Genomic DNA, 27,577 nt, shown 5'->3' with positions numbered 1-27,577 from the left:
TTATCTACCGGTTCTGTTGGCCTGGCTTGAGGGGCATGACAGGGGAAGGATACTGCAAAATCCCCCTTCCCTCCCCACTCCAGAGGAAGAATACGGAAAAATCCCCATTCCTTCCCTCTCCTGGGGGAAGGATACTGCAATATCTCCATTCCTTCCCCACTTCAGGGTAAGGATACTACAAAATCCCCCTTCCCTCCCCACTCCAGGGGAAGGATACTGCAAAATCCCCATTCCCTCCCTCTCCTGGGAGAAGGATATTGCAAAATATCCATTTTTCTCTCCACTCCTGGGGGAAGGATATTGCAATATCTCCATTCCCTCTCGACTCCAGGGGAAGGATACTGCAAAATCCTCATTCCCTCCCCACTCCAGGGGAAGGATACTGCAAAATCCCCATTCCCTCCCTCTCCTGGGAGAAGGATATTGCAAAATATCAATTTTTCTCTCCACTCCTGGGGGAAGGATATTGCAATATCTCCATTCCCTCTCAACTCCAGGGGAAGGATACTGCAAAATCCCCCTTTCCTCCCCACTCCAGGGGAAGGATACTGCAAAATCCCCATTCCCTCCCTCTCCTGGGAGAAGGATATTGCAAAATATCCATTTTTCTCTCCACTCCTGGGGGAAGGATATTGCAATATCTCCATTCCCTCTCGACTCCAGGGGAAGGATACTGCAAAATCCTCATTCCCTCCCCACTCCAGGGGAAGGATACTGCAAAATCCCCATTCCTTTCCCACTCCAGGGGAAGGATATTGTAATATCTCCATTCCCTCCCCACTCCGGGGGAAGGATACTACAAAATCCCCCTTCCCTCCCCACTCCAGGGGAAGGATATTGCAATATCTCCATTCCTTCCCCAGTCCAGGGGAAGGATACTGCAAAACCCCCATTCCGACTGCATTCCAGGGGAAGGATACCATGGCAGGGGGCCGTTTTTATCCTCCCCAGGCCCTGGAGGCTTTTCTTGAGCCTCCAGAAGGGGGGAAACAGCCTGACCTCTGCAAACACTCCCAAAAATGCCTGTGGACCCAAATATCAAAAAAAAAAAAACCCAATTTGATTCACCTTGATTTTCCCAGGTGATGCCCCAAATGAAACGCATTAAACTGGGCTCCTTTCTTCCTCCTCTTGAATTTTTAAGAGCAAAAAATAAAAGGAGTTTTTCTTTCTCCTCTAAGCCAGATGTTCCTTTCATGACTCAATACCTCCGAAACAGCTGAATGGATTTTCTTTAAAAAAATATTTATATATTTTTGCACATTAAGGTATGCAACTTCCCCCCCTTTGCTCACACCCCAAAAAATGCACCTTTGGGGCTGAAAACCCATCTGGAAAAGGGTCAGATGGAGGAGACAGGAGGGAGGGAGCATTGCAAAAAAAAATAAAGTTATTAGCACCCCATTGCAGGTTTTTAAAAAATCAAATTAACACGCAATCGAAGGTGAGAAATGAAAAGAGGAATACCTCTTCTCAAAGGTCCCTTTGAGGTTTCCAGGTGTTTTGAAAATTGGTTGCAAGCGGTCAGCCCTAAATTTTCAGAACCTCTAACCGGGCAAACCAAAACTTACAAAATAGGAATTCAACCTCTGGATGGCCTTCTATTGCTAAGAGCAACAGGGATGAAGGTTGTTGAGATTAGAATAACAGAGATGGAAGGGACCTTAGAAGTGTTCTCAAAGGGAAGAGAAGGATTGAGGGGTAGTCATTGATATGATATGATATTGATATGATAACTGAATTTAACTCGGCTCTACATAGCTCCTTAGGGCCCCAAGAATTGTGTCTGCTTTATAGTCAGATTAAAGCTCGGATATAATACCAGAATACCAGAATTGGAGACCTCGCCTACAAAAAAGAGATTGATCAAATTGAACGGGTCCAAAGATGGTCTACAAAAATGGTGGAAGGACTTAAACATAAAACTTGTCAGGAAAAGGAACTCAATCTGTATAAAATGGGTGAAACAGTGCGGTCAGGTGGTAGGGAAAGCGAGTAGAATGCTTGGCTGCATAGCTAGAGGTATCACAAGCAGGAAGAGAGAGATTGTGATCCCACTGGTGAGACCACATTTGGAATAATACTGTGTCCAGTTCTGGAGACCTCGACTACAAAAAGATATTGATCCAAGATAGTCTACAAAAATGGTGGAAGGTCTTAAGCATAAAACCTATCAGGAAAGATTTCATGGACTCTATCTCTATAGTCTGGAGGACAGAAGGAAAAGGGGGGGACACGATCAAAACATTTAAATACATTAAAGGGTTAAATAAGGTTCAGGAAGGAAGTGTTCTAATAGGAAAGAGAACACAAGAACAAGGGGACACAATCTGAAATTAGTTGGGGGGGGGGAAATCAGAAGCAACATGAGAAAATATTATTTGACTGAAAGAGGAGTAGATGCTTGGAACAAACTCCCAGCAGACGTGGTTGGTCAATCCACAGGAACTGAATTTAAACATGCCTGGGATAAACATCGATCCATCCTAAGATAAAATACAGGAAATAGTATCAGGGCAGACTAGATGGACCAGAGGGTCTTTTTCTGCCATCAATCTTCTATGTTTCTATGTTTCTAGTCCAACCCCTGTCTCAAGCAGGGGCTCCTACACCTGTGATGGTGGATCTATGGCACAGGTGCCACAGGTGGCACATGAAACCATATCTGCTGGCACATGAGCCGTTGCCCTAGCTCAGCTCCAACGTGCATGTGTGTGCCATCCAGCTTGTTTATGGCTCGCACAGAGGCTCTGGGAGGGCATTTTTGGCTTCCAGAGAGCCTGCGGAGGTATGGGGGAGGGCTTTTTTTACCTTCCCCTGGCTTCAGGGAAGCCTTTGGACCACTGCACCACCCCATTTCCCCAATGCAGGAAGACAAACACAATAAAAAATGCATCCAATTTGCAAAGTCTTCAAGGCTTCGGAAAATAAATGCCCAAGGTAGATTTGATTGAAAGGACCCAGCCGTCACTGTTCCACCCTGGGGTCTAATATTTGCCTTGCACATTTTCGAATAAAATGCATTCCGATCTTCTTTCGCTCCAAAGCAGCAAGTCCAAGCGAAAGGACCACAGGAAGGGATTAATAATTCAAAGCTGTGTTTGGTTTGCAGGGCATCGTAATGGCTTTGCTCCCATTAGCTTCGTCCTTATTTGAGGCTGGGGTCAAAAACAGCACCGAGGAGTAGAAGTGATGGTTTCTTTCCTGTGGTAAAGGACAGCCACAAGGGCACAGCTGTCAAAGCTTTGACTGCTGGTTTCAAATTGATATGTAGAATAGAATAGAATAGAATAGAATAGAAACATAGAAGTCTGACGGCAGAAAAAGACCTCATGGTGCATCTAGTCTGCCCTTATACTATTTTCTGTATTTTATCTTAGGATGGATATATGTTTATCCCAGGCATGTTTAAATTCAGTTACTGTGGATTTACCAACCACGTCTGTTGGAAGTTTGTTCCAAGGATCTACTACTCTTTCAGTAAAATAATATTTTCTCATGTTGCTTTTGATCTTTCCCCCAACTAACTTCAGATTGTGTCCCCTTGTTCTTGTGTTCACTTTCCTATTAAAAACACTTCCCTCCTGGACCTTATTTAACCCTTTAATATATTTAAATGTTTCGATCATGTCCCCCCTTTTCCTTCTGTCCTCCAGACTATACAGACTGAGTTCATGAAGTCTTTCCTGATACGTTTTGTGCTTAAGACCTTCCACCATTCTTGTAGCCCGTATAGAATAGAATAGAATAGAATAGAATAGAGTAGAATAGAGCAGAACAAAATAGAACAGAACAGAATAGAATTTAAAATAGATTTTAGAATAAAATACAATTTAGAATAGAACAGAAATTGGAATAGAAATTATAACAGACTAGAATTTAGTCTACAGTGTTCCCTCGATTTTCACGGGTTCAAACTTCGCCAAAAGTCTATACCACGGTTTTTAAAAAATATTAATTAAAAAATACTTCGCGGTTTTTCCCCCCTATACCACGGTTCTTTCCACCTGATGACGTCATATGTCATCACCAAACTTTCGTCTGCCTTTAATAAATATTTTTTTAATAAACTTTAATAAATATACATGGTGAGTAATAATCTAAATGGTTGCTAAGAGAATGGGAAATTGCAATTTAGGGGTTTAAAGTGTTAAGAGAAGGCTTGGGATACTGTTCATAGCCAAAAATAGTGTATTTACTTCCGCATCTCTACTTCGCAGAAATTCGACTTTCGCGGGCGGTCTTGGAACGCATCCCCCGCGAAAATAGAGGGAACACTGTATTTAATTTAGACCAGACTAGATTATTTCACCACCAGCCCTTCCATCCTTCCGAAGTGGGTCAAATGAGGACCCAGATTGTTGGAGGTGATATATGCTGACTTGGATGAGAAGTGAAATGATTTCAAACAGGAAAATATTATAGGATAGTCAGTTGCCTTTTTTAAAAAAAGCACCTTCCGAATAACCTAGAATGATTGAGACTCTCCATAAACACTGAAGAAGGGTGAACATCAACTCAGGTGGGGAGAAGCCTCTGTGGGGCCTATCTAGGAATCTCCTGGGAGGAAACAGGGCCTCTACCCTCCTTGTGGTTTCCCCAATCGCACACATTCTTTGCTTTTACATTGATTCCTATGGGAAAAATTGCTTCTTACAAACTTTTCTACCTGGTCACAGAACGAATTAAGTTCGTAAGTAGAGGTACCACTCTAATAGAAAAAGCAATAAAACTGTAAGGGACTGTTCTCCCCAGTGGTGGTTGTTTTCTGTTTTGTTTTAAGTCTTCCCGCCCCCCCAGATGAAACATTTAAGTTATTAAGGACTCTCTTAATTCTACTTCTGTACATCATTTCCTTGTGTGTCTCACCACAATATGGCAAGCAACTGTGTCTCAGCCCCTCGAAGGAAGCCAAGTCAGGAAACAGACTCCACAAACTACTGTAGCTTCAATTTGTTGTTGCAAAGTGATAGTGGGAAGTGTTAACAAGAAAATCTTGAAAGCTTGGCTGAGATTGTTTCTACCTGAGTTGGACAGGACCCTAGAGGTCCTCTAGACCGGATGCTGGCTGGGGAATTCTGGGAGTTGAAGTCCAAATATCTTCAAGTTGCCAAGGTTGGGAAACACTGCTCTAGACCAACCCCCTACTCAGGTAGGAAAACTTATTCCATTTATAAGGTTTACTATTTAAGGTTTATAAAGTTTATTATGTGTTCTGTCGGGCTCTCTGGTAGACTCCTCCCAAAAATTCACAGGTACAAATTTCAGACACACACATGTTTGAAAATTCAAAACAATGTTCTTTATAATGAAAATTCAAGTGCTCTTTTGGTATAGCAAAGAGCACTTGTCTCCAAACAAACTGGTAATTTGTACAAGTCCCTTATCAGTTCTGTGATACTTAGCTTGCAGCCGTGAGGCAATTCACAGTCCTTCTTCTTTCACAAAGTGAAACACAGTTTGCTCTGGTTTAGTTTCAAAGCGGGGGAAAATCAGCACACTAAAGGTCAAAGTCAGTAAAGCAGGCACGAAACACAACGATCAGATAATCCTCCACAATGGCCAAACCCACAGACTGCTCTTTATAGCAGCCTCACTAATGACCACAGCCCCACCCAACCACAAGTGGCCTCATTTTCTTTGATAATAATCTCTCATTTGTTGTTGCCTATGCATCGCTCTCCGCATGCGTGGCTGTATCATTAACTCTTGTTCTGAATCCAAGGAGGAGCTAGATAATTGATCTCCTTCTGAGCTGTCTGCCACACTCTCCTCCTCCCTGTCACTCATGTCTTCTTGGTCAGAGGAGCTGTCATCATCAGATTCCACCGGTGGGGGGGGGCAAAACAGGCCTGCAGCATGTGGATGTCTCCCCCACATCCACAGTCCTTGGGGCAGGAGCAGGGGCAGAGCTAACCACAACAATTATGTATGTACGTATACCATTTGTGGCCAGCTTTTAAGTGCCTAGTACACCTTAGCTAATTTATACGACAAATGCGGCAACCTTGTTTATTCCTTTTCCTAATAGCATCAAACTGAATTTAGACCTCACAGTTTATGGATTGTAATTTTAGTAGCATTGACAATGCATAATTGATAGACTGGATTTTATCATGGATTTTATCTGTTATTTATCATTTTATCCTACAACTTTTCATTGTGTATTCACTAAGTGTTTTTATTTGTTTTTGTCTGTGACTGTAATAATAAATTTGATTTGATTTCCTTTGATTCTATCCCTCTGTTAATGCAGCCTAGAACTATGTTGGCTTTTTTGGCAGCTGCTGCACACGGCTGGCTCTTATTCATAGTTTGCAGGGCCCTTGCTGCAATTCAAATAGCAAAATGATCAGATGGTTTTTCTCAGAATCCAATGTTGATTAAGGATAAGGGATTGCTCCAAAGTGAACCAGAAGAAATTCAAAGGCCAAATGCAAACAGATTGAATGATATTTACATCTCAAGGTTCATTAACGGGCTTCCGCATTGTTATTATTTTCTGGGCACAAAATAATTTTCGGATTCCATCTGCCTGCATAGGGTTTCACAGGTCAAATCCCCCAAAACATGGCTATTAGGGCTACCATATCTGGAGTGAAAAAAATATGGGTGACCACTAGATGGCATAAGAGACTGACAGAAATATGTTTGGCTTTGTGCTGCCATCCTGTGGGCACCCCCAGTGGTGCAGCAAATTTCTTACCCTCATCAATTCTAAGAGGCACAAATGCCAACTCCCAGAATTCCCTAGCCAGTGGGGGATTCTGGGACTTGAAGTCCACCCTTCTTAAAGTCGCTGAAGGTGAGAAATACTGCAGTAGCCCTGAATGTGCTCCATCCTTGAAAATAATAATAATAATAATTAATAATAATAATTAATAATAATTTATTAGATTTGTATGCCGCCCCTCTCCGAAGACTCGGGGTGGTTCACAACAACAATAAAATATTGTAACCGTGATACAAATCTAATATTAAAGAAAAATATATATAAAACCCCAGCAATTAAAACCATTAAAATGGTCACAATCCTCTCAACTTGGCTTCCCATGAGTTTTATGTCTCATTTCTGCACTAGCTAAGAAACGGATTCCTTCCCAGGTTGCATTTTAAACATGGAAATAGGACATCATAGCAATGCCTGAAATGTCACTCCAAAGAAAGATGAGTCAATTCCGTTTCAAACACAACAAGAATACTCCTTGTCATCCGAATAAGAGTCTATTTTTTAAAAAAAGTAGTTTAGTAAATATAATCTGTTGGCAGCAGATGATATTTGCAGATGGCACACGGCTCGTAATATGCTGCCTTGTCATTATGGTGCTAATAACTATTTCACAGCTGTTGTTAAAAAATAATACTTCGATTTTTGGGGGGCTAGAAGAAATTACAAGATTTGTTCATGAAGCTTACTTTCCTTTTAACACATTTTAATGCAGTTTATTGCACCTAGTTAGAGTGGAACTGAAGGGAAAATATGTTTCTTTGCCTTTTGTTCTATCAATCCCCCTTCCTGTTTGGCTCTTATTGTAAAAATGTTCGGCATCCTTTGCAATACTCATTCACAACCATTTGTAATATTGTTATAACAATATTTTATTATAACCATTTCCTACCCCAATGTTTGCACAAAGCAGGCCAAAAAAGTAACTGCGGAAAGAAAATTGGCACCAAAAAATAGATTGTAGAGCTTTCCAAATTCTGAACACGCTTTTAAAAAAAGGTGCTAATATATTCTTGATGAGTGTAAGATTACAAAATTCCAAGCTGTAAAATTCAAGGAAGTGTTATTTTCAGACTCCAGACCAGGTTCATTGACACAAACAGAAAACTGGATTTTTCTCACGAGAGGTTGTTTTTCTATTTTTCTTCCATGTAAAATTACACCCACCCTTATGTGTACATTTTTTCAAAAATGTTTTCATGAAAACAAAACATATTTAAAGTTTGTGTGTGCGTGTGAAAGAGAAAGAGAGTATTTCACTCTAAGTCAGCCCAAAATGTTTTTAAAGTTTATCTAATGTTTGGCAGATTAGAGAAACTTTGTTATCTTGGAATAATGTGGCTTGGACAGAAATGATAATCGCCATCATTCAAATGTCTCAATCTGAGATAAAAAACTAAACTCGCTTCTTCAATAATTTGACAGGTTTAAAAGGACGATCAAACAGGAAATATAAAAGTCAGGATGGAACTTTTTATCATCTATGGTGGCATTGTCCCGAAGCGAAGAAATATTGGGAAGAGATAAGGAGATGGTTGCAAGAGATAATAGAAGAACAAATAGAATTTAAACCTGAACTATTCTTATTAGGAATAATCAATAGAAAGATAAAGAAACAACCCCAATACATCATTTTACACATAGTAACCGCAGCAAGAATTGTTGACGCTCAATTTTGGAAACTTTGAAATACACTTAAGGAATGAAAGGATTATACATAAAATACTGCGATGTGCCGAGATGTATAAACTCACAAAGAAGAAACAGAATTTTATGAGGTGTGGAGCGTTATGAGGTGTTAGAACAGAAAAATAAAAATATATAGAAATAAATGTAAATAACTGTAAGAGACAAACAACACAGTATTGTTAAATAACATTTATTGATATGTAAATGGAAAAATGGGAAATTAAAATAATAAAATAAATAAAATGTCTCAAAAAGTAAACCTGCTTCTTTAATAACCTGACAGATTTAGAAAGTCGATCAAACAATGTTAGAACACTCTTTAAAGCAGTGTTTTTCAACCTTGGTAACTTGAAAATGAGTATCCCAAAGATGTCGTTTCCAAAACGCAACCGAACTTTCTCGGTTTGCTCTGGAAAAAAGTTTCGCTTCTCATCCAACAATCTTCTTCTGTTCTCAACTGAAGAAGCTCCTTGGATGAGAAGCAAAATGTTTTCAAATAGGAGGGGAAAAACAGGATAGTCAGTTGCCTTTTTTTAAAAAAGCACTTTCTGAATAACCTGGATGATTGAAACTCTCCATAAACATTGAAGAAGGGTGAACTGCAACTCCCAGAATTCCCCAGCCACCCATCGGATTGGCTAATATTGGGTTGATACACGCCCAGAAACCCCTGTACCTCCTAATGTACAAGTATACAGTAAAAAAAACCTAGCCTGTGTTGTTTTTCTGTGTCATATATTTGGATATGTGCATCATTTTGCATTTATTCATTTAGTCTATTCTCTTCTCTTCTAGTCTATTCTAGACTAGACTAGACTAGAATAGACTAGAATAGAATAGGATAGAGTAGAGTAGAATTTCATTGAGAGCCGTGGTGGAGCAGTGGTTAGAGTGCAGCACTGCAGGCTATTTTAGCTAACCTCTAGCTGTTGTTCAGCGGTTCAAATCTCACCACCGGCTCAAGGTTGACTCAGCCTTCTATCAGGTGAGTAAAATGAGGACCTAGAATGTTGGGGGCAATATGCTGATTTTGTAAACTGCTTAGAGAGGGCTGTAAAAGCCCTATGAAGCGGTATATAAGTCTAAATGCTAATGCCATTGCTATTGGCCAAGTGTGATTGGACACACAAGGAATTTGTCTTGGTGCATATGCTCTCAGGGAACATAAAAGAAAAGGTTTGTCAAGAATCATGAGTTACAACACTCTATCTATCTATCTATCTATCTATCTATCTATCTATCTATCTATATCTGTCTGTCTATCTATCTATCTATATCTGTCTGTCTGTCTGTCTGTCTATCTATCTATCTATATCTGTCTGTCTATCTATCTATCTATCTATCTATCTATCTATCTATCTATCTATCTATCTATCTATCTATCTATATCTATGTTGTGAGCTGCCCCGAGTCTTTTGGAGAGAGGTGGCATACAAATCTAATAAATTATTATTATTGTTGCTGTTGTTCTTATTGTTGTTGTTGTTATTAATAATATTAATTAATTATATCTATCTTTCTATCTCTCTCTATATATATATCTATTGGATTTATAAGCCCGCATATAAATTTTATTTATTTATTTATTTATTTATTCAATTTTTATGCCGCCCTTCTCCTTAGACTCAGGGCGGCTTACAACATGTTAGCAACAGCACTTTTTAACAGAGCCAGCCTATTGCCCCCACAATCCGGGTCATCCTTATGACTATCAATGATAATCCCGGTACAAATAAGCAATCCAATCATATTAGGAAGCAGTCAATATAAATCTTAAGGATACAAGCCACAAAGTTATAGCCGTGCAGTCATTTGTGGGAGGAGATGAGTGATGGGAACGATGGAGAAGATTAATAGTAGTGCAAACTTAGGAAATATCCTACCGGTAACAGTGTTGAGGGAATTATTTATTTGTTTATGTTGTCATGTTTATGTAATGGATACTGGAGGTGATGACTCTTTGAGAACTGTATGCAATGAAATGTCATTTCATTTATTTATTATTATTATCCGAGGACTCAGGGCAGCTCACAGCATATAACAATACAACACAAATGCAAATCTAATTAAATTTAAAACTTCAGTTTAAAAGTCCAATATTTTAAAACAATCATACTAGATCAGTCATACATCTCATTTCGTTGGCCAGAGGGCTGAGACCTATTTGCCCCCAGCCTGGCGACAAAGGTGAGTCTTAAGACTCTTACGGAAGCCAAGGAGGGTGGGGGCAGTGCGAATATCCGGGGGGGGAGCTGATTCCAGAGGGCCAGGGCCACCGCAGAGAAGGCTCTTCCCCTAGGCCCTGCCAAGCGACATTTTCTGGCTGACGGGACCTGGAGAAGGCCGACTCTGTGGGACCTGACCGGTTCCTAGGACTTATATGGCAGAAAGCAGACCCGCAAGTAATCTGGCCCGATGCCATGTAGGGCTTTTAATTTTAATGCACACCCATTAGTGTACATTCAAAGTGACCATAAAGGTAAAAGATATTCTATATTCTAAAGCTGTAGTTTCCCAGCTGGGAAACTTCTGAGTAGTTTTGTTAAATTGTCTCCTAAACTTTATAAACTTTTCTTCTCTTGCAGCTTGAAACCACTGTGAAAACTAGGACCTCCTACCTAGAGAAGTTTTACATCAAGCGATTTCAGTGTTTTTCAAAAGTTGACCACTTTTTAGATGTCTGGACTTCAACTCCCAGAATTCATACAGCGGCCAAGTTTACTGGACATTAAAGGGGGCGTGTAAAGGGAGGGGGCGCCACCAGCGCCAACCGCAAGGTCTCCCCGACGCCACGTGGCTTGCACGGCTGTATTTTACGCCCGCCGTGTCTGCCCAGAAGAGGTCTCCTTCCCACCCCAATTGTCAAGGGCCAGCTGACACTTGAGCTCCTATTCTTCTTGCGCCGATCCTTTGCAACTGCGCTCTGCCCTGATTGCAAACTCGGCCGGCTCTGGCGCGCCTTACCCGGCGCGGCCAAAGACAGATAAAATAATAAAAATAAAAGCAAAGCAGTTTGCAACAGGAAAAATGCGCCCAACTTGGGTTAGCAGGCTAAGCGGGTTGCGTTCACACGACCCGCCTCCGGGATTAACACACCAGATTGCAGAAACTCGACCTAAAGCGCGCAAACTAATTTTGGCAAGGCACAAACGCGTGAATCCGCGTCGAGAGGGACAAGTGTCGTGTGAACGCAGCCCAAGCAGGGACTCCGAAGGGCACTTTCCCTCTCCTCGCCAGAAGGGGTTGCATAACGGCCTTTCCTCCTTCCCAAGCAGCTGCCACGAGCGGGCCCTCCCCGGACTGACGTCGGCCTGCCGCCTCCACCCATCGGCTACATCCGTGCCAGCCTCCCTTTGCGCCAGCCAGCTCAGTTTCTGTTCCCCACGACCTGCTTTCTCTTCCCCAGACCGCCCGGCGGGGCACAAGACCCCGCTGGGGCCAAGATTCCCCAGAACACACATTTCAAGCCAGGAGGACCACAGCCCCCATGGTCCCCAGCCCACAAAACCCCAGCAACGTCCCCCCTCCCCAAAATCTTGCAGCACATCCCTCTCCCGCAAGAAAGCCCCGGAGAAGACCACCAACAATCGCGCCCTCTGTGGAAAAAGGACAATGCCCCCTCGCCCCTCCTGAGCCGTGGGGTTCCAGTGGGCGCTTCACTCCGGGGAGGGGGAGAACCGTGCCCGGCCCGATCGTGTTTATTTTGCCCGGCCATGCGGTCGCCTCCCTGCCCCCCCTCCTCCCCCCCCGCTGCCCCCTCCTCCCGGGCCACACACACCCAAGAAACGCATACACGCCCATCCTTTACCTACCCTCCCCGCACCCAGCGGGGACCCGCCCTCTCCAAGCGCCGGCCTCCTTCCCCAGGCGCGGGGAGGGGTCCGCCAAGCTGCGTGCCAGCTGGGCCGCCCCCTCCTCTACCCAACCCCCCCGTCGACCCCCGCCCCCCGCCCGCCCCCTCCTCGCCAGCCCGTGCGCAACGACGTCCCCCCAAGCCTCGCCAAAGCCAGGGCGCAGCGGCGGCGGCGCGGCTGCAAACGGCAGCGGGGCGGCTCCCCCCACGGCCGCGGCTCCGCCCCGGAGGCCGCCGGGGGAGTCGGCTGGCTGGCTCGCACGCTGGCTGGCGGGGAACATGGCTGAAGTCGGCGAGGACGGGCGCGGCGGTAGCGGCGGGGCCGGCGCTTTGGTGGCCCTGCGCTCGGCGCCTTACAGCCCCGCCGCGCCCCAGTCGCTGCCTCCGCCGCCTCCGCCGCTGCTGCTGCCGCTCATCCCCGCGGCTCCTGCTGCTGCTGCTTCTTCTTCCTCCTCTTCCTCCTCCGCCTCCTCTTCCTCCTTCTCGGCCTCCACCTCCGGCGGGCCGCCGCTGGCCAAGCTGCAGGGCCGCGACTTCGACTTCCTGATGCGCCAGCCGGCGGTCAGCATCGGGCGCAACTCCTCGCAGGGGGCGGTGGACGTGCACATGGGCCACTCCAGCTTCATCTCCCGACGCCACCTGGAGCTGGCCTTCCGCGCGCCCCATTTCTTCCTCCGCTGCCTCGGCAAGAACGGCGTCTTCGTCGACGGCGCCTTCCAGCGACGGGGCGGGCCGCCCCTCCAGCTGCCCCCGCAGTAAGTTGCCGACGCCGCCGGGCCCGGTTGGGGAAAAGGAGGAAGAAGAAGAGGAGGAAGAGCGGCTTGGTTGGGCGGGGGGGGGGTGTTTGGTGGCCACGGTGGCGCCCGCCGCAGGCCGGGTTGGAGATGTAGCTGGGAGCGCGCGGGGGGGGGAACCAGGAGGAGGAGGCGCGCGGGTGGGCGGTTCCAAGGGGGAGGGAGAGGGGCCGACACGTGTCGGGGCAGAAGCCCAATGGTTTGTTGACAAGAGCTCCTTTGCGCTCATGGGAGTCGTGGACTGGGGGAGGTGGGGGTTGAGGGGGAAAGAACGGGTGGAGCCCCCAAACACGCTTCGGGGGCCCGGGAACAGCTTGGCAAGGGGGGGGGGTGTAAGGTCGTGGGAAGGGAGGGGGCATTTGCAAGACAAGCTGGAGAGGAGTCTGGGCATGGAGTTCCTTTCGGGGGCAGAGGGGAAACCTCTGAAAACGGGGTGCCCCTCTCAAGGAAGGAGTCCACGGTTGACTACAGGCCTGCCTTGCAGGGGGGCAGGCAAGATTTTGAGTTTCGGGGGAGAGGAGAAGTCCTGAAAAGGGGGAGCCCCTCTCAAGGAATCCATGGTTGACTTGGGGGGTGGCTGGCCAGGAGAAAGAGGCCTGCCTTGCAGGGGGGTAGACAAGATTTTGAGGGGCACCTGAGAGAGGCTTCTCTAAAGGGCTGGGATCCGGATTGCGAGGGGTTCACCCAATTCCCTGGGGCCACCCCCTTAAGGGCACAGGGGGAGTTGTGCGTACCCCTATAGAGGAGGGGGTGTACAAAGCTTGGAATGGCCTGGTGCAGGGGTCCCCCAAAACCTGGCAACTTTAAAGATTTGAGGACTTCAACTCCCAGAATCCTGGGAGTTGAAGTCCACAAGTCTTTAAAAGTTGCCAAGTTTGAAGACCTCTGGCCTGGTGGATAGACACACCAATGGCAGGTGGTCAGAAGGGATCAGTTCTGGCTTTTTCTGCCAGTTCAACAGGGTAGGTGGGCTCCCATAACAGGGGTCTCTTTTAAAAAGGCTTGGGGGGCGGGGGGTAAGGAGGCTTTGATAGTGGAGAGCAAAACCAGAGATTGATTACTTGACCAGAGACGATCTGGAAGATGTTTCACTATTTACTGATACTGTCATGAGCTGCGCTGAATCCGAGGGTCAGCTTATAAATTTGATAATGAAAGAAAGAAGGAAGGAGGAGAGAGAGAAAAAGAAGGAAGGAAGGAAAGAAAGGAGGGAGGATAAAAGGAAGGAAGGAAGGAGAAAATGGAAGGAAAGAAAGAAAGGGGAAGGAAGGAAAAAAGAAAAGGGAAGGAAGGAAAGAAGGAAAGAGAAAGAAGGAAAGAGGAAGGGAGGAAGAGAAAGAAAGAAAGAAGGGGAGGAAGGAAAGAAAGAAAAAGCAAGGAAGGAAAGAACGAAAGAGAAACAAAGGAAAGAGAAAGAAGGAAGAGAAAGAAAGAAAGAAAAAAGAGAAAGGGAGGAAGAAAAGAAAGAAAAAGGAAACAAAAGAAAGAGAAAGGAAGGAAGGAAAGAAAGAAAGAAAAAGGGAGGAAGGAAGGAAGGTTTCCTGGCCTAGGAGCTAGCTTAGAAAAGGGGGGGAAATAAGAGGGGAGATCTTTTTGACAAGTGGGGAAGCTTTGATGGACTGGAGAAACTTCCTCCCCACACCAAACCCACCCACCCCCAATTGTTGGGAACTTTTCCCATTCTTGGAGTTATTCCTCCTGTCCGTTATCATTTAACGAATTATCCGAATAAATTAGATGTTGGAGAGGACCATCCTGCTGAGCAGGGGGGCTCCACGTTTTCTCCTTCCTGCCCCCCACTATCTCAGCTCTATTTAAGAAAGAAAGAGGAGAAAGGTGGGGAGTCCAGACAAACACACACACACCAGGTGGAAAATCCTGCCTTGGGGGTCCTTAGGCCAGGACACAAGTCCCTCTTGACCATCTCAAGTAGCAACAAGCGTGGTGGAAAATTGCACAGATTGCGGCCGATACTGGAAACTGGACAGGGAGCTAAGCAGCTTAATGAATAAACAGCCAGCCCAACCAAAAAGCAAACAAATCCACAATTCAGCTTTGTGAGAGGTGTGAAAGCAACCAGTGGTGTTTCCAGAATGGGAATGGGGGCTGGGGAAACGGGGAAATCTATGATAACTGAATTTAACTCGGCTCTACATTGCTCCTTAGGGCCACAAGAATTGTGTGTGCTTTATAGGATGCTTGGCTGCATAGCTAGAGGTATAACAAGCAGGAAGAGGGAGATTATGATCCCGCTATATAGAATGCTGGTGAGACCCCATTTGGAATACTGTGTTCAGTTCTGGAGACCTCACCTACAAAAAGAGATTGACAAAATTGAACGGGTCCAAAGACAAGCTACAAGAATGGTGGAAGGTCTTAAGCATAAAACGTATCAGGAAAGACTTAATGAACTCCATCTGTATAGTCTGGAGGACAGAAGGAAAAGGGGGGACACGACTGAAACATTTAAATATGTTAAAGGGTTAAATAAGGTCCAGGAGGGAAGTGTTTTTAATAGGAAAGTGAACACAAGGACAAGGGGACACAATCTGAAGTTGGGGGAAAGATCAAAAGCAACATGAGAAAATATTATTTTACTGAAAGAGTAGTAGATCCTTGGAACAAACTTCCAGCAGACGTGGTAGATAAATCCACAGTAACTGAATTTAAACATGCCTGGGATAAACATACTGTATATCCATCCTAAGATAAAATACAGAAAATAGTATAAGGGCAGACTAGATGGGCCATGAGGTCTTTTTCTGCTGTCAGACTTCTATGTTTCTATATTTATTTATTCATTCATTTGTCCAATACACAAATACATAGGAAGAAAATAGACATGTGGTAATATAAAAGAGGGTGAAAGTGAACTTAGAGGAGAGGATATATGAAAGGAAGAGAATATATAAGATAGGTGAAAGAAAGGAAAGACAATTGGACAGGGGACGAAAGGCACACCAGTGCACTTATGTACGCCCCTTACTGGCCTCTTAGGAACCTGGAGAGGTCAATCATGGAGAGTCTAAGGGAGAAATGTTGGGGGATATAATACCAGAATACCAGAATTGGAGACCTGGCCTACAATTAGAGATTGATCAAATTGAACGGGTCCAAATATGGTCTACAAAACTGGTGGAAGGACTTAAGCATAAAACTTATCAGGAAAAGGAACTCAATCTATATAAAATGGGTGAAACAGTGCGGTCAGGCGGTAGGAAAGGCGAGTAGAATGCTTGGCTGCATAGCTAGAGGTAGAACAAGCAGGAAGAGGGAGATTGTGATCCCGCTGCATAGAGCACTGGTGAGGCTCCATTTGGAATAATACTGTGTCCAGTTCTGGAGACCTCACCTACAAAAAGGTATCGATAAAATTGAACGGGTCCAAAGACAGGGCTACAAAAATGGTGGAAGATCTTAAGCATAAAACTGATCAGGAAAGACTTCATGAACTCAATCTGTAGAGTCTGGAGGACAGAAGGGAAAAGGGGGGACATGATCGAAACATTTAAATAGGTTAAAGGGTTAAATAAGGTTCAGGAGGGAAGGGGAGGTTAGTTGTGGGAAATATCAGAAGCAATGTGAGAAAATATTATTTTACTCAAAGAATAGTAGATGTTTGGAACAAACTTCCAGCAGACGTGGTTAGCAAATCCACAGTAATTGGATTTAAACATGCCTGGGATAAACATATCCGGTATCCATCCTAAGATAAAATACAGGAAATAGTATAAGGGCAGACTAGATGGACCTTTTTCTGCCGTCAATCTTCTATGTTTCTATGAATCCTGGTATCTTGCTACCCTTTCTCTCAGCTCTTGTTTCGCTATCCCTGGTTGTGAAAAAAGCACAAGAGCACGCTGTGTTTTGCTTGTTCTGTTGTTGTTGTCCTTTGGGCCCCACTCCCTATAACTTTTCTTGGCAAAGTTGTCGGAAGTGGTTTTCCGGAGCAGCAGTTGTGTTAAGGGCTGGGTGGAGGGGGGTTTTGTTTCGGGGGGGGGGGATTTCTGCTATTAATCTGGTACCTTCGCCACTGCCGAATTCGACGAAGGACACAACAAAACACAACTTGCACATGTTGTGAGAAATCCTTTGTTGATATTTGTTTTGGTCGTTATCATGCAAAACCTGGAACAATCTTGGATATTTTTTTGCTGTTGTTCGTGTATATAATAAGATTCATTTGGAATCTTTAATCATTCCGATTAAAATTATACAGTACAGTACAGTACTTGTTTTCAAAAGAAGGAGTGTACAACCTCTGTAACTTTTAAAGACTTGTGGACTTTAAAATTGCTGGCTGGAGAATTCTGGGAGTTGAAGTCCACAACTTTTCAAGTTTGCCAAGGGTACAACAGCCCTCTGTTCTAAGCAGAAGGTAACTTGGTTTGGAGGTTGAGCAGTTATAAATTTAATTAATTAATTAATAAATAAGCTGCCCGGAATCCCTCGGGAGTTGGTAGCATATAAAATTAGAAACATAGAAGATTGACGGCAGAAAAAGACCTCATGGTCCATCTAGTCTGCCCTTATACCATTTCCTGTATTTTATCTGGATCTATGTTTATCCCAGGCATGTTTAAATTCAGTTCCTGTGGATTTACCAACCATATCTGCTGGACGTTTGCTCCAAGCATCTACGACTCTTTCAGTCAAATAATATTTTCTCACGTTGCTTCTGATCTTTCCCCCAACTAACCTCAGATGGAGCCCCCTTGTTCTTGGGTTCACTTTCCTATTAAAAACACTTCCCTCGTGAACCTTATTTTAACCCTTTAACATATTTAAAGGTTTCGATCGTATCCCCCCTTTCCCTTCTGTCCTCCAGACTCTACAGATTGAGTTCATGAAGTCTTTCCTGATCAGTTTAATAAATAAATAATAATTAATAAACAAATAAGTAATTTGCTGCTACATATCTAGATCTCAGTAAAAAGCATTGGAGTGTTTCAGAGCAGAACCACCGGAATTTCAAAAAGATTTGGTGTGGGTGGTCCCCGAAAGCTAATTATGACCCTGTAATATGGGAACTAATAAATGAAGGAGTGTTTTAAGGAGGGGAAGTATTTAAAGTGACAATTGTGAGAATGAGAGAGGCGTCAACCTTTGCAGTCAAGGAGGAATCCCAAGAGACGAAATTTTGTTTGTTTTCAATTTTAAGAGGGTGGTGGTGGAAGGAATGCCCATAAAGGAGAATATTTGTAGCTCAGCCTTGAAATGGTGCCATCTGAGCCTGCTTGTTCTCTTGCAGAAATGTTTCTTCGAAGGAATGTTGATCTTCCTTCTAAAGGAAATAGAAAGCCATCAAAACAATGTGTAAAAAATTGGCGTTGTTATTCTGCAAAGTTTGGGCCTGACAATAATAAAAAGAAAGAAGCCCTCAGTTAGGGCAGGAAGTGAATTTCAAACATTTGGCTCTGTTCTTCCCACCATCTCAGGGGACGGCTGGGGAATTCTGGGAGTTGAAGTCCAACATCTCTTCCAAGCTGCCAAAGTTGAGAAACTTTGGCACAGAAATAAAGGCGAACAACCAAACAAATAAAGCCAGTCCTTGTCCTTTAGGCTACGGAAATGGGGTAGAAAGGACTTTTTGAAAAGCACAAAGTATTTGTATTTGTATTTATTAGATTTGTATGCCGCCCCTCTCCGAAGACTCGGGGCGGCTAACAACAATATAAAAAGACAATGTAAACAAATCTAATATTAAAAAAAAATCTTTAAAACCCCAATTTAAAGAACCACTCATACATACAAGCATACCATGTATGTATGAGTGGTTCTTTAAATTGGGGTTTTTAGACCCCAAAGTTCATTATTGAAAGCGACAGGTGATAAAGATGAGGGTGATGAAGGTGAAGTGAAATTGTAAATCATCCGATTCTTTGCTGGGGAATTATTATTGTTATTTTTGTTGTTATTATTATTAATAATAGTAATAAATAGTAATAATAAAAAATATTGCTATTGTTGTTACTACTTTATTATTATTATTATTTTTACTGTTGTTATTATTATTATTATTATTATTACTACTATTATTATTATTTGCCTATTGCACGAACCCAACTCGTTGTGGTTCGGGCAACAAACCATGATGAATGGAGCTTGTCTGAATTGGAACAAGGAGTTGTGTGAACATATATCTTCTTCCTGGTAAAACACCAATATGGGTGAGAAAGTGAAGGGTGTTTTTGTTGTTGACAAAAGCCATCAAGTGACCCCAGGATGGGGAATACGTGTGTAAAAAAAAGTGACCCAGGTGTGTAAGAAGGACTTGGGTAGGAATTCTTGTACAGTACTGAAGAGAAGCAGTTGTGCCTCTGTGGTCCAAACAGATAGTAATTAAATATATTTAATTTGATGGATTGCAATTAAATACACTGCTCAAAAAAAATAAAGGGAACACTCAAAGAACACATCCTAGATCTGAATGAATGAAATATTTTTGTTGAATACTTTGTTCTGTACAAAGTTGCATGTGCTGGCAACATGTGAAATTGATTGTCAATTAGTGTTGTGAACAGTTTGATTTCACAAGAGTTTGATTGACTTGGAGTTGTATTGTTTAAGTGTTCCCTTCATTTCTTTGAGCAGTATATATTACCATTAAATTACATTTTTTTAAAAGCAGAGTTTTCTGCTATTTGGGTATGAAATAATCCATGTTTGGAAATTCCTTGAGGGGATTTTGGTTTGTAAGAATGGAAGCAAGAATTCCCCACCCTGATAAGGAGCAAACAGCTGGATCCCATAAATACATTTTGGGCAGATAAAGTGACATTGGGGGGAAAAAATCAGGATGAATCAACCATATGATGGATGCAGTATTGCTCCTTAAGCTTAAGGTATAAACAGAGATAAACAAATCCCGTTCCCATGAATGGCTGCAGAAAAGTGAGGCTTGCTTGGCTTGGTCATTGGCAAACCATGGTTTATGGCTTGGCATGGGTGAGTACACTGTCCAGTGAGGAGTGAGTTGTCCAATTAAGCAAACTACAATTTAAGGATGAAACATGTCAGCCCAGCCTGTTGGCTTCTTTTGGGACGTCATTAAAAGTTCTGATAGTTGTAGTGTGTTCACAGGGGCACAGTGTGGTTTCAAACTCAGTTCCAGGGTGTTCTGTCGGGCTCTCTGGTAGAATCCTCCCAAAAATTCACAGGTACAAATTTCAGACACACACACACGTTTGAAAATTCAAAACAATGTTCTTTATAATGAAAATTCACTTAAACCAAGCCCTCTTTTGGGATAGCAAAGAGCACTCGTCTCCAAACAAACTGGTAATTTGTATAAGTCCCTTCTCAGTCCTGTGATACTTAGCTTGCAGCTGTGAGGTAATTCACAGTCCTTCTTCTTTCACAAAGTGAAACACACTTTGCTCTGGTTTAATTTCAAAGCAGGGAAAAATAAGCACACAAAGGTCAAAGTCAGTAACGCAGTCATGAAACACAACGATCAGATAATCCTCCACAATGGCCAAACCCACAGGCTGCTCTTTATAGCAGCCTCACTAATAACCACAGCCCCACCCAACCACAGGTGGCCTCGTTTTCTTTGATAATAATCTCTCAGTTGTTGCTGCCTATGCATCGCTCTCCGCATGCGTGGCTGTATCATTAACTCTTGTTCTGAATCCAAGAAGGAGAGAGATAATTGATCTCCTTCTGAGCTGTCTGCCCCACTCTCCTCCTCCCTGTCACTCATGTCTTCTTGGTCAGAGGAGCCTTCATCATCAGATTCCACCGGGGGCAAAACAGGCCTGCAGCATGTGGATGTCTCCCCCACATCCACAGTCCTTGGGGCAGGAGCTGGGCCAGAGCTAACCACAACACAGGGAAACCTGGAGGGTGTGTGCATGTATTTTGTGTATCACAATCGTGTGTGCTTTGGCAACAGAGAAAGGAAGCAGTATAATCCCCAAGAGTTTGCTAACCTCTACCACTCCTAAAATAATTTTCCAAGGGATGATTGCTATTTTTGCAAAGAAGCAATGAAAGAGAAGTTTGGGCCGAGCTTGTCTTCCCAATAATGTATCCACATTTTTTTGCCTTACCCGGAATAATTGGAATTGGTGATCAGCAGACGAGACCTTCGCCATTGGTTATAAGATAAATTCATTTCTCCTAGCTTTATGCATCGTTTCTGCAATCGAATTTATTGTCCCATAGCCCAGTCTGATAGGCATTATATAAAAACATCTGCTAAATGAAATAAAAACAAACATGGAAATAATAAACAGAAGATTGACCAGACACAAATGTGATGGGAAGATGGAGAAATGTAGATGGAGAGATTTTCCAAATAAATAACAAAGAATAAAGACAGAAAGAACAAGGAGTAGGTGGCCCAGATATACGCAGGTGTGATGGGCAGTATGAAAAGTTGCTACATAAATAAAATAAAAATGAGAGAGTGGACAGAAGGGAAAACTAGACACACACAAGTGTAGCGGGCAATGTAGAAATGTGATAAATAGAGAAAAACAGAATAAAACAGAATGGAATAGTCTTTATTGGCCAGCTGTGATTGGACACACAAGGAATTTATCTCCCAGTATACATACGAGCAACAAAGTAATAAATAAAACATACTTGTAAAAAAACACATTTATGATCATAAGAAAATAAACATGGATAGAATGGGCACTGAAATGTGATAGGCAGCCTACAAATATTTTAAATACTGTACATAAAATGAAAATAAATGTGGAAAGAATAGGGAAAAGATGAGTTAAATGCACACAGATATGGCGAGGAGTGTAGAAATTTGGTGAATAGGATAGAATAGAATAGAATATAATATTTATCAGCTGTGATTGGACACACAAGCAATTTATCTCTGGTGCATACAAGCAACAAAGTAATAAGTAAAACACACATAACAAAAATACATTTATAGTTTTCTTTTAAAAAAAAAGATGGAAAGATTAGGACCTGAAGTTTGATAGACGTGTAGAAATTTGTTAAAGACATAAAATAAATGTGGAAAGAATTGTGGTGGCAGTGTAGAAGTTTGGTAAATAGATAAAATGGAATAAAATAGAATATTTTTTTAATTGGCTAGGTGTGATTGGACACATCAGGAATTTTGTCTCACTGTACATACAAGCAACAAAATAATAAATAAAGCACCAAAAAAAGGCTACATTTATTGTAAAAACAAATAAACATGGCCAATAAAACGGCAGCTTTTCAGACTTGAAACCTACAGTCTGGCTGGGTTTTTTGTTTTTATCAGCTTTCCAATGAATCTTTGCTCTGTTTTCTTTTTTTTTTTCTTCAAAAAATAAAAATTAAAATAAAGTTACATAATTGCAAGCTGTTTTCTTGCAGTTTGGTATTTGGTCTCTGTCCTTGCTTCCTCCGCCCCATCTAATCTGAGCTTCCAATTTTTTGTTTTGTTTTGCAGAAAAAAAATATCTGGGACTCTTAATCAGGGCAATTAATTTATCCTTGCAAAACATGGCTGATTCTTTTTTTCGTTTTTCCCTCTTCCTGCTTTGCAAATGCCCATGGCTTCTGTGCCCCCTGAATTAACTTCCTCTCTCTCCTCTAAAATTGCAACGGGTGCCAAATTAAGAGGCTGGGAACGCCAACTTGTCTTTCTGTGATTGATTTATTTTTAAAAGTGCCCAAGCAACTAACGCTTGTAACTGTGTTTTCCACACCTGGGTAAATTATGCAAGATTGGAATATATATATACATTTTCCCCTTCCCCTTTGAGTAAGGGGCACACATAGCCCATCATCCATCACAACAGGAGCACAAAAAGTATAAAGGGCTTTTGGTTAAGTTTCCATAACGAAGGGGGAAAAGTTTGGGAAGCCCTGCCTTTTATTTCAATTTGTCAAGAACATATAAAAAAAAGCAACGCCTTTCGTTTAAATCGGCAAAGAAATTGTGCCTCTTATTTTAACTTGCGAAGACATTTTTTTTAAAAGCGTTGCCTTTTTATTTTAACTTGCAAAGACATTTTTTAAAAAGCAGTGCTTTTTAATTTTAACTTGCAAAGACATTTTTTAAAAAAAGCCCTGCCTTCTAACTTGCAGAGAAATTTTTAAAAAGCAATGCCTTTCCATTTTAACTTGCAAAGAATTAAAAAAAAAAAAAAAGCAACGCCTTTTAATTTTAACTTGCAAAGAATTTTTTTTTAAAAAAAAGCAATCATGAGTTTTTGTTTGGTTTCCTGATTTCTTGGCTGCGGAGAATAATTCTGCCGAAGGGAGGAGGGAAATTAGCTTTTCTCGGTGCTGTTTATGATCAGAGTAAATAAACCCCAGACTCCTCCCTTTCCAGTTTTGTAAAGCTGATGATGCAATGTTTCCTACCCCTTCTTGTTTGATTGCTTTCTTCTCTCCCCCCCCCCCTTTAAATGGAATTTGCCCTGTGTTTTCTCGCAGGTAAACAAACATTTCCCGTGTTCCTTGCTGTCTGGTGCTTTGCTCACAGCCAGGCCTCAAACCTGTTGCGCATTTTCCTTTCAAGGCTAAACTTGAAAGTTGTTTAGATCTGGCCCAGCACATGGATATAATTACTTCTGGGTGATGATAATTATTATTATTATTTTCTGCTTGCAGAAACCGTCCTATATATGTTTCTGGTCACAAATTCCCCAGGAGGTGGGGGGAAAAACTCTACAGGAAAGGAAATTCCACATGCCTGTTATAGCTCCATGGTATATATATATATATTTTCTGCATATGGCTGTGTTTAAAAATTCCGTTCCGCAGAAGTTTTACACGGGATTTTTGGCAGGGTGGAAAGAAAGGAAAAAAGCAGCTGGAATATTTGTCCGTTTTTTGTGTTAGTAGATAGACGGAAATAGAATAGAATAGAACAGAATTCTTTATCGGCCAAGTGGACCCAAAAGGAATTTGACTTTGGTGTCTATGCTCTCAGTGTGCATAAAGAGAATAAAATAAATTCATCAAGAATAAAAAGATACAACGCTTAGCGATAAGTCAAGGTTACTAATAAGCTATCAAATCGTACTGGGAAACAAATGAGAAACAATATAATTGAAAGGTACAAGCAACATGGTTGTAGGAACAAGTGGGAAAAGAGAGATTCTACATGTTTCCTTGAAAATAAGACCATGCCTTGTATTATTTTGAACCCTGAAATAAGCACTTGGCTTTGTTGCCTTCTAAGCTGATTGGGCTTATTATCAGGGGATGTCTTATTTAGGGGAAAACATGATAGATGGATGGATGGATGGATGATAGAGATAGGTAAGAGAGAGAGAATGAGAGAGATATATGATAGATAGATAGATAGATAGATAGATAGATAGATAGATAGATGGTGATTGATAGAGAGATGATAGATAGATAGATAGATAGATAGATAGATAGATAGATAGATAGATAGATGGTGATTGATAGAGAGATGATAGATAGATAGATAGATAGATAGATAGATATAATAATAATACTGTAATAATAATAATAATAATAATAATAATAATTTATTTGCCGCCCCTCTCCGAAGACTCGGGGCGGCTCACAACAATAATAAAAAACAATATTATAGCGAAACAAATCTAATATTTAAAAAGAAGCATATAAAACCCTATCATATTTAAAAACCAAACAACACATACATACCAAACATAAAATATAAAGAACCTGGGGGAAAGGTGTCTCAACTCCCCCATGCCTGGCGGTATAGATGGGTCTTGAGTAGTTTACGAAAGACAAGGAGGGTGGGGGCAGTTCCAATCTCCCGGGGGAGTTGATTCCAGAGGGCCGGGGCCGCCACAGAGAAGGCTAGAGATAGATAGATAGATAGATAGATAGATAGATAGATAGATAGATAGATAGATAGATAGATAGATAGATAGATAGATAGATGATAGATAGATAAGATAGATAGATAGATAGATAGATAGATAGATAGATAGATAGATAGATAGATAGATGATAGATAGACAGACAGACAGACAGACAGACAGACAGACAGACAGACAGACAGACAGACAGATGATAGAAAGAAAGAAAGAAAGAAAGAAAAAGTGGTCGAGCACAGAAACCACGCAAACACTCCAGCGCAGTGACTGTGGTGCGTTGTGTTGCTGTAAAGCAAACAGTTAGACATCTGTAGAGTGGGTCTGGGTGTTTAGGTCAGGCCAGGGTCTGGGTCTTTAGAGTGGTCAGCGCCGAAAAAAAATCCCCTGTGAGCAGTACAGGAGTGGTACATAGATACCACGTGCTACCTCCCCTGTCCCCTGCAGCAGCTACTAGTGCTCTGATAGATAGCATATGTATACTATATACAGTATTGGGGAGAACTGAGTTAATTATATTAGTCCAGCCCTCTAAAACCGTCCCAATTTCTCATGCGGCCCCATGGCAAAATTAATTGCCCACCCCTGCCCTGGAGGCTCTCTGGAAGTCAAAAACGCCCTCCCAGAACCTCTGTGCGAGCCAAAAATCACATGGCCAGCACACACATGCACGTTGGAGCTGAGCTAGGACAACGACTCAAGTGTCAGCAGATATGGCTCCACGTGCCACCTATGGCCCCCGTGCCATAGGTTCGCCATCACTGCTATAGGTCCTTGACCTACGGCTACAATGGAGCCCCATGGAGCCTGTTGTTAAGTGAGACATTTGTTAAGGGAGAATCTCACTCTTTTTATGACCTTGCTAGCCGCAGTTGTCCTCCTCAATCCACAGCTCACATTAGAGAAACATCTTTCAGCTGTGGCGAGAGGGGCATTTGCCCAGGTTCACCTGGTGCACCAGTTGCGGCCCTATTTGGACCGGGAGTCATTGCTCATAGTCGCTCATGCGCTCATCACCTCGAGGTTCGACTACTGTAACGCTCTCTACATGAAGAGTGTTCGGAAACTTCACATCGTGCAGAATGCAGCTGCGAGAGCAATCATGGGCTTTCCCAAATATGCCCATGTTACTCCAACACTCCGCAGTCTGCATTGGTTGCCGATCAGTTTCCGGTCACAATTCAAAGTGTTGGTCATGACCTTTAAAGCCCTTCATGGCACCCAAACAGGATATCTGCGGAACCGCCTTCTGCCGCATGAATCCCAGCGACCAGTTAGGCCCCACAGAGTGGGCCTTCTCTGGGTTCCGTCGACTAAACAATGTCGTCTGGCGGGACCCAGGGGAAGAGCCTTCTATGTGGCAGCCCCGACCCTCTGGAACCAGCTCCCCCCCAGAGATTAGAACGGCCCCACCCTCCTCGCCTTTCGCAAACTCCTTAAAACCCACCTTTGTCGTCAGGCATGGGGGAACTGAGATATCTCCCCCGGACCTATACAATTTATGTACGGTATGCTTGTGTGTATGTCTGTTTAATAATGGGTTTTTAAAAATATTTTATATTGTAAATTATTAGATTTGTTATAAACTGTTTTTATTGTGTTGTGAGCCGCCCCGAGTCTACGGAAAGGGGTGGCATACAAATCTAATCAATAAATAATAAATAAAACTGAGACATCTCCCCCTGCCTATGTAGTTTTAGTGCATGATATGACTGTATGTATGTTTTTTATATTGGGGTTCCTTGCTTTTAGATTTTTTAAATGTACAAGTGTTATTTTAGATTTTGAATTATTAGATTTGTCAATACATATTGTTCTTTATCACTGTTGTGAGCCGCCTTGAGTCTACGGAGAGGGGCGGCATACAAATCTAATTAATAATAATCATAATAATAATAATAATCATAATAATAATAATGTGAATCCCTGCAATTGAAGTCTAACACTAACAAAACCTCATATATCTGAATCTTAATTTTAAAAAAAAGGTTTGTGGCATTTCTATATTCCCTCCTTGTGTGTTGGAAAATACATATAAACAGCCTGGCCAAGTTTCTATTTCTCAGCGACATAAATCTCGGGTCGGTAGGGCTCAGGTTTCACAGCTGTGTTGTCGTCCAGGGGTTCTGTACATTTGCTTTTGCAAATGAGCAGAACGAACAAAAATATTCACCAAAAAAAAAAGAATAACAACATGCGAAATTGCTCCAAGGAAGGGCCCTAGAGTGAAAGCAACTATTATGGTGAGTGGTTTCCTCGAGAACAGGAAGGGGGGGAAAGCAGCAAGAGATAGAAGAGCGATGGTGCCTCGAATCCTCTTCATTAAATGTATACAGTGGTGCCTCTACTTTACAAACTTAATTCGTTCCGTGACCAGGTTCTTAAGTAGACAAGTTTGTAAGAAGAAGCAATTTTTCCCATAGGAATCAATGTAAAAGCAAATAACGTGTGCGATTGGGGAAACCACAGGGAGGGTGGAGGCCCTGTTTCCTCCCAGGAGATTCCTAGAGAGGCCCCAAGGAGGCTTCTCCCCCCTTTTCCGGCCCTGTTTCCTCCTAGGAGATTCCTAGAGAGGCCCCAAGTAGGCTTCTCCCCCCTTTTTCCGGCACTGTTTCCTCCTAGGAGATTCCTAGAGAGGCCCCAAGGAGGCTTCTCTCCGCCTTTTCCGGCCCTGTTTCCTCCAAGAGATTCCTAGAGAGGCCCCAAGGAGGCTTCTCCCTGCCTTTTC

At 42.6% G+C, this 27,577-nt stretch overlaps 1 protein-coding gene across 1 annotated transcript in view; it reads left to right on the top strand.

Annotated features, from left to right (window-relative positions):
- Nucleotides 1-12,483: 12,483 nt before the first annotated feature.
- Nucleotides 12,484-27,577, top strand: part of FOXK1 (forkhead box K1) — a 76,003-nt gene continuing 60,909 nt past the window's right edge. Inside the window, 1 exon segment of the mRNA XM_070761312.1 lies at nt 12,484-13,024. Coding sequence (XP_070617413.1) covers nt 12,549-13,024 — 476 coding nt within the window. The 5' untranslated portion in view covers nt 12,484-12,548.

This window comes from Erythrolamprus reginae, chromosome 9, assembly GCF_031021105.1.
Source record: "Erythrolamprus reginae isolate rEryReg1 chromosome 9, rEryReg1.hap1, whole genome shotgun sequence".
In the NCBI taxonomy this organism is placed as follows: Eukaryota; Metazoa; Chordata; class Lepidosauria; order Squamata; family Dipsadidae; genus Erythrolamprus; species Erythrolamprus reginae.
The sequence above is the reverse complement of the archived record's forward strand: the minus strand, read 5'-3'. Positions and strand labels throughout refer to the sequence as shown.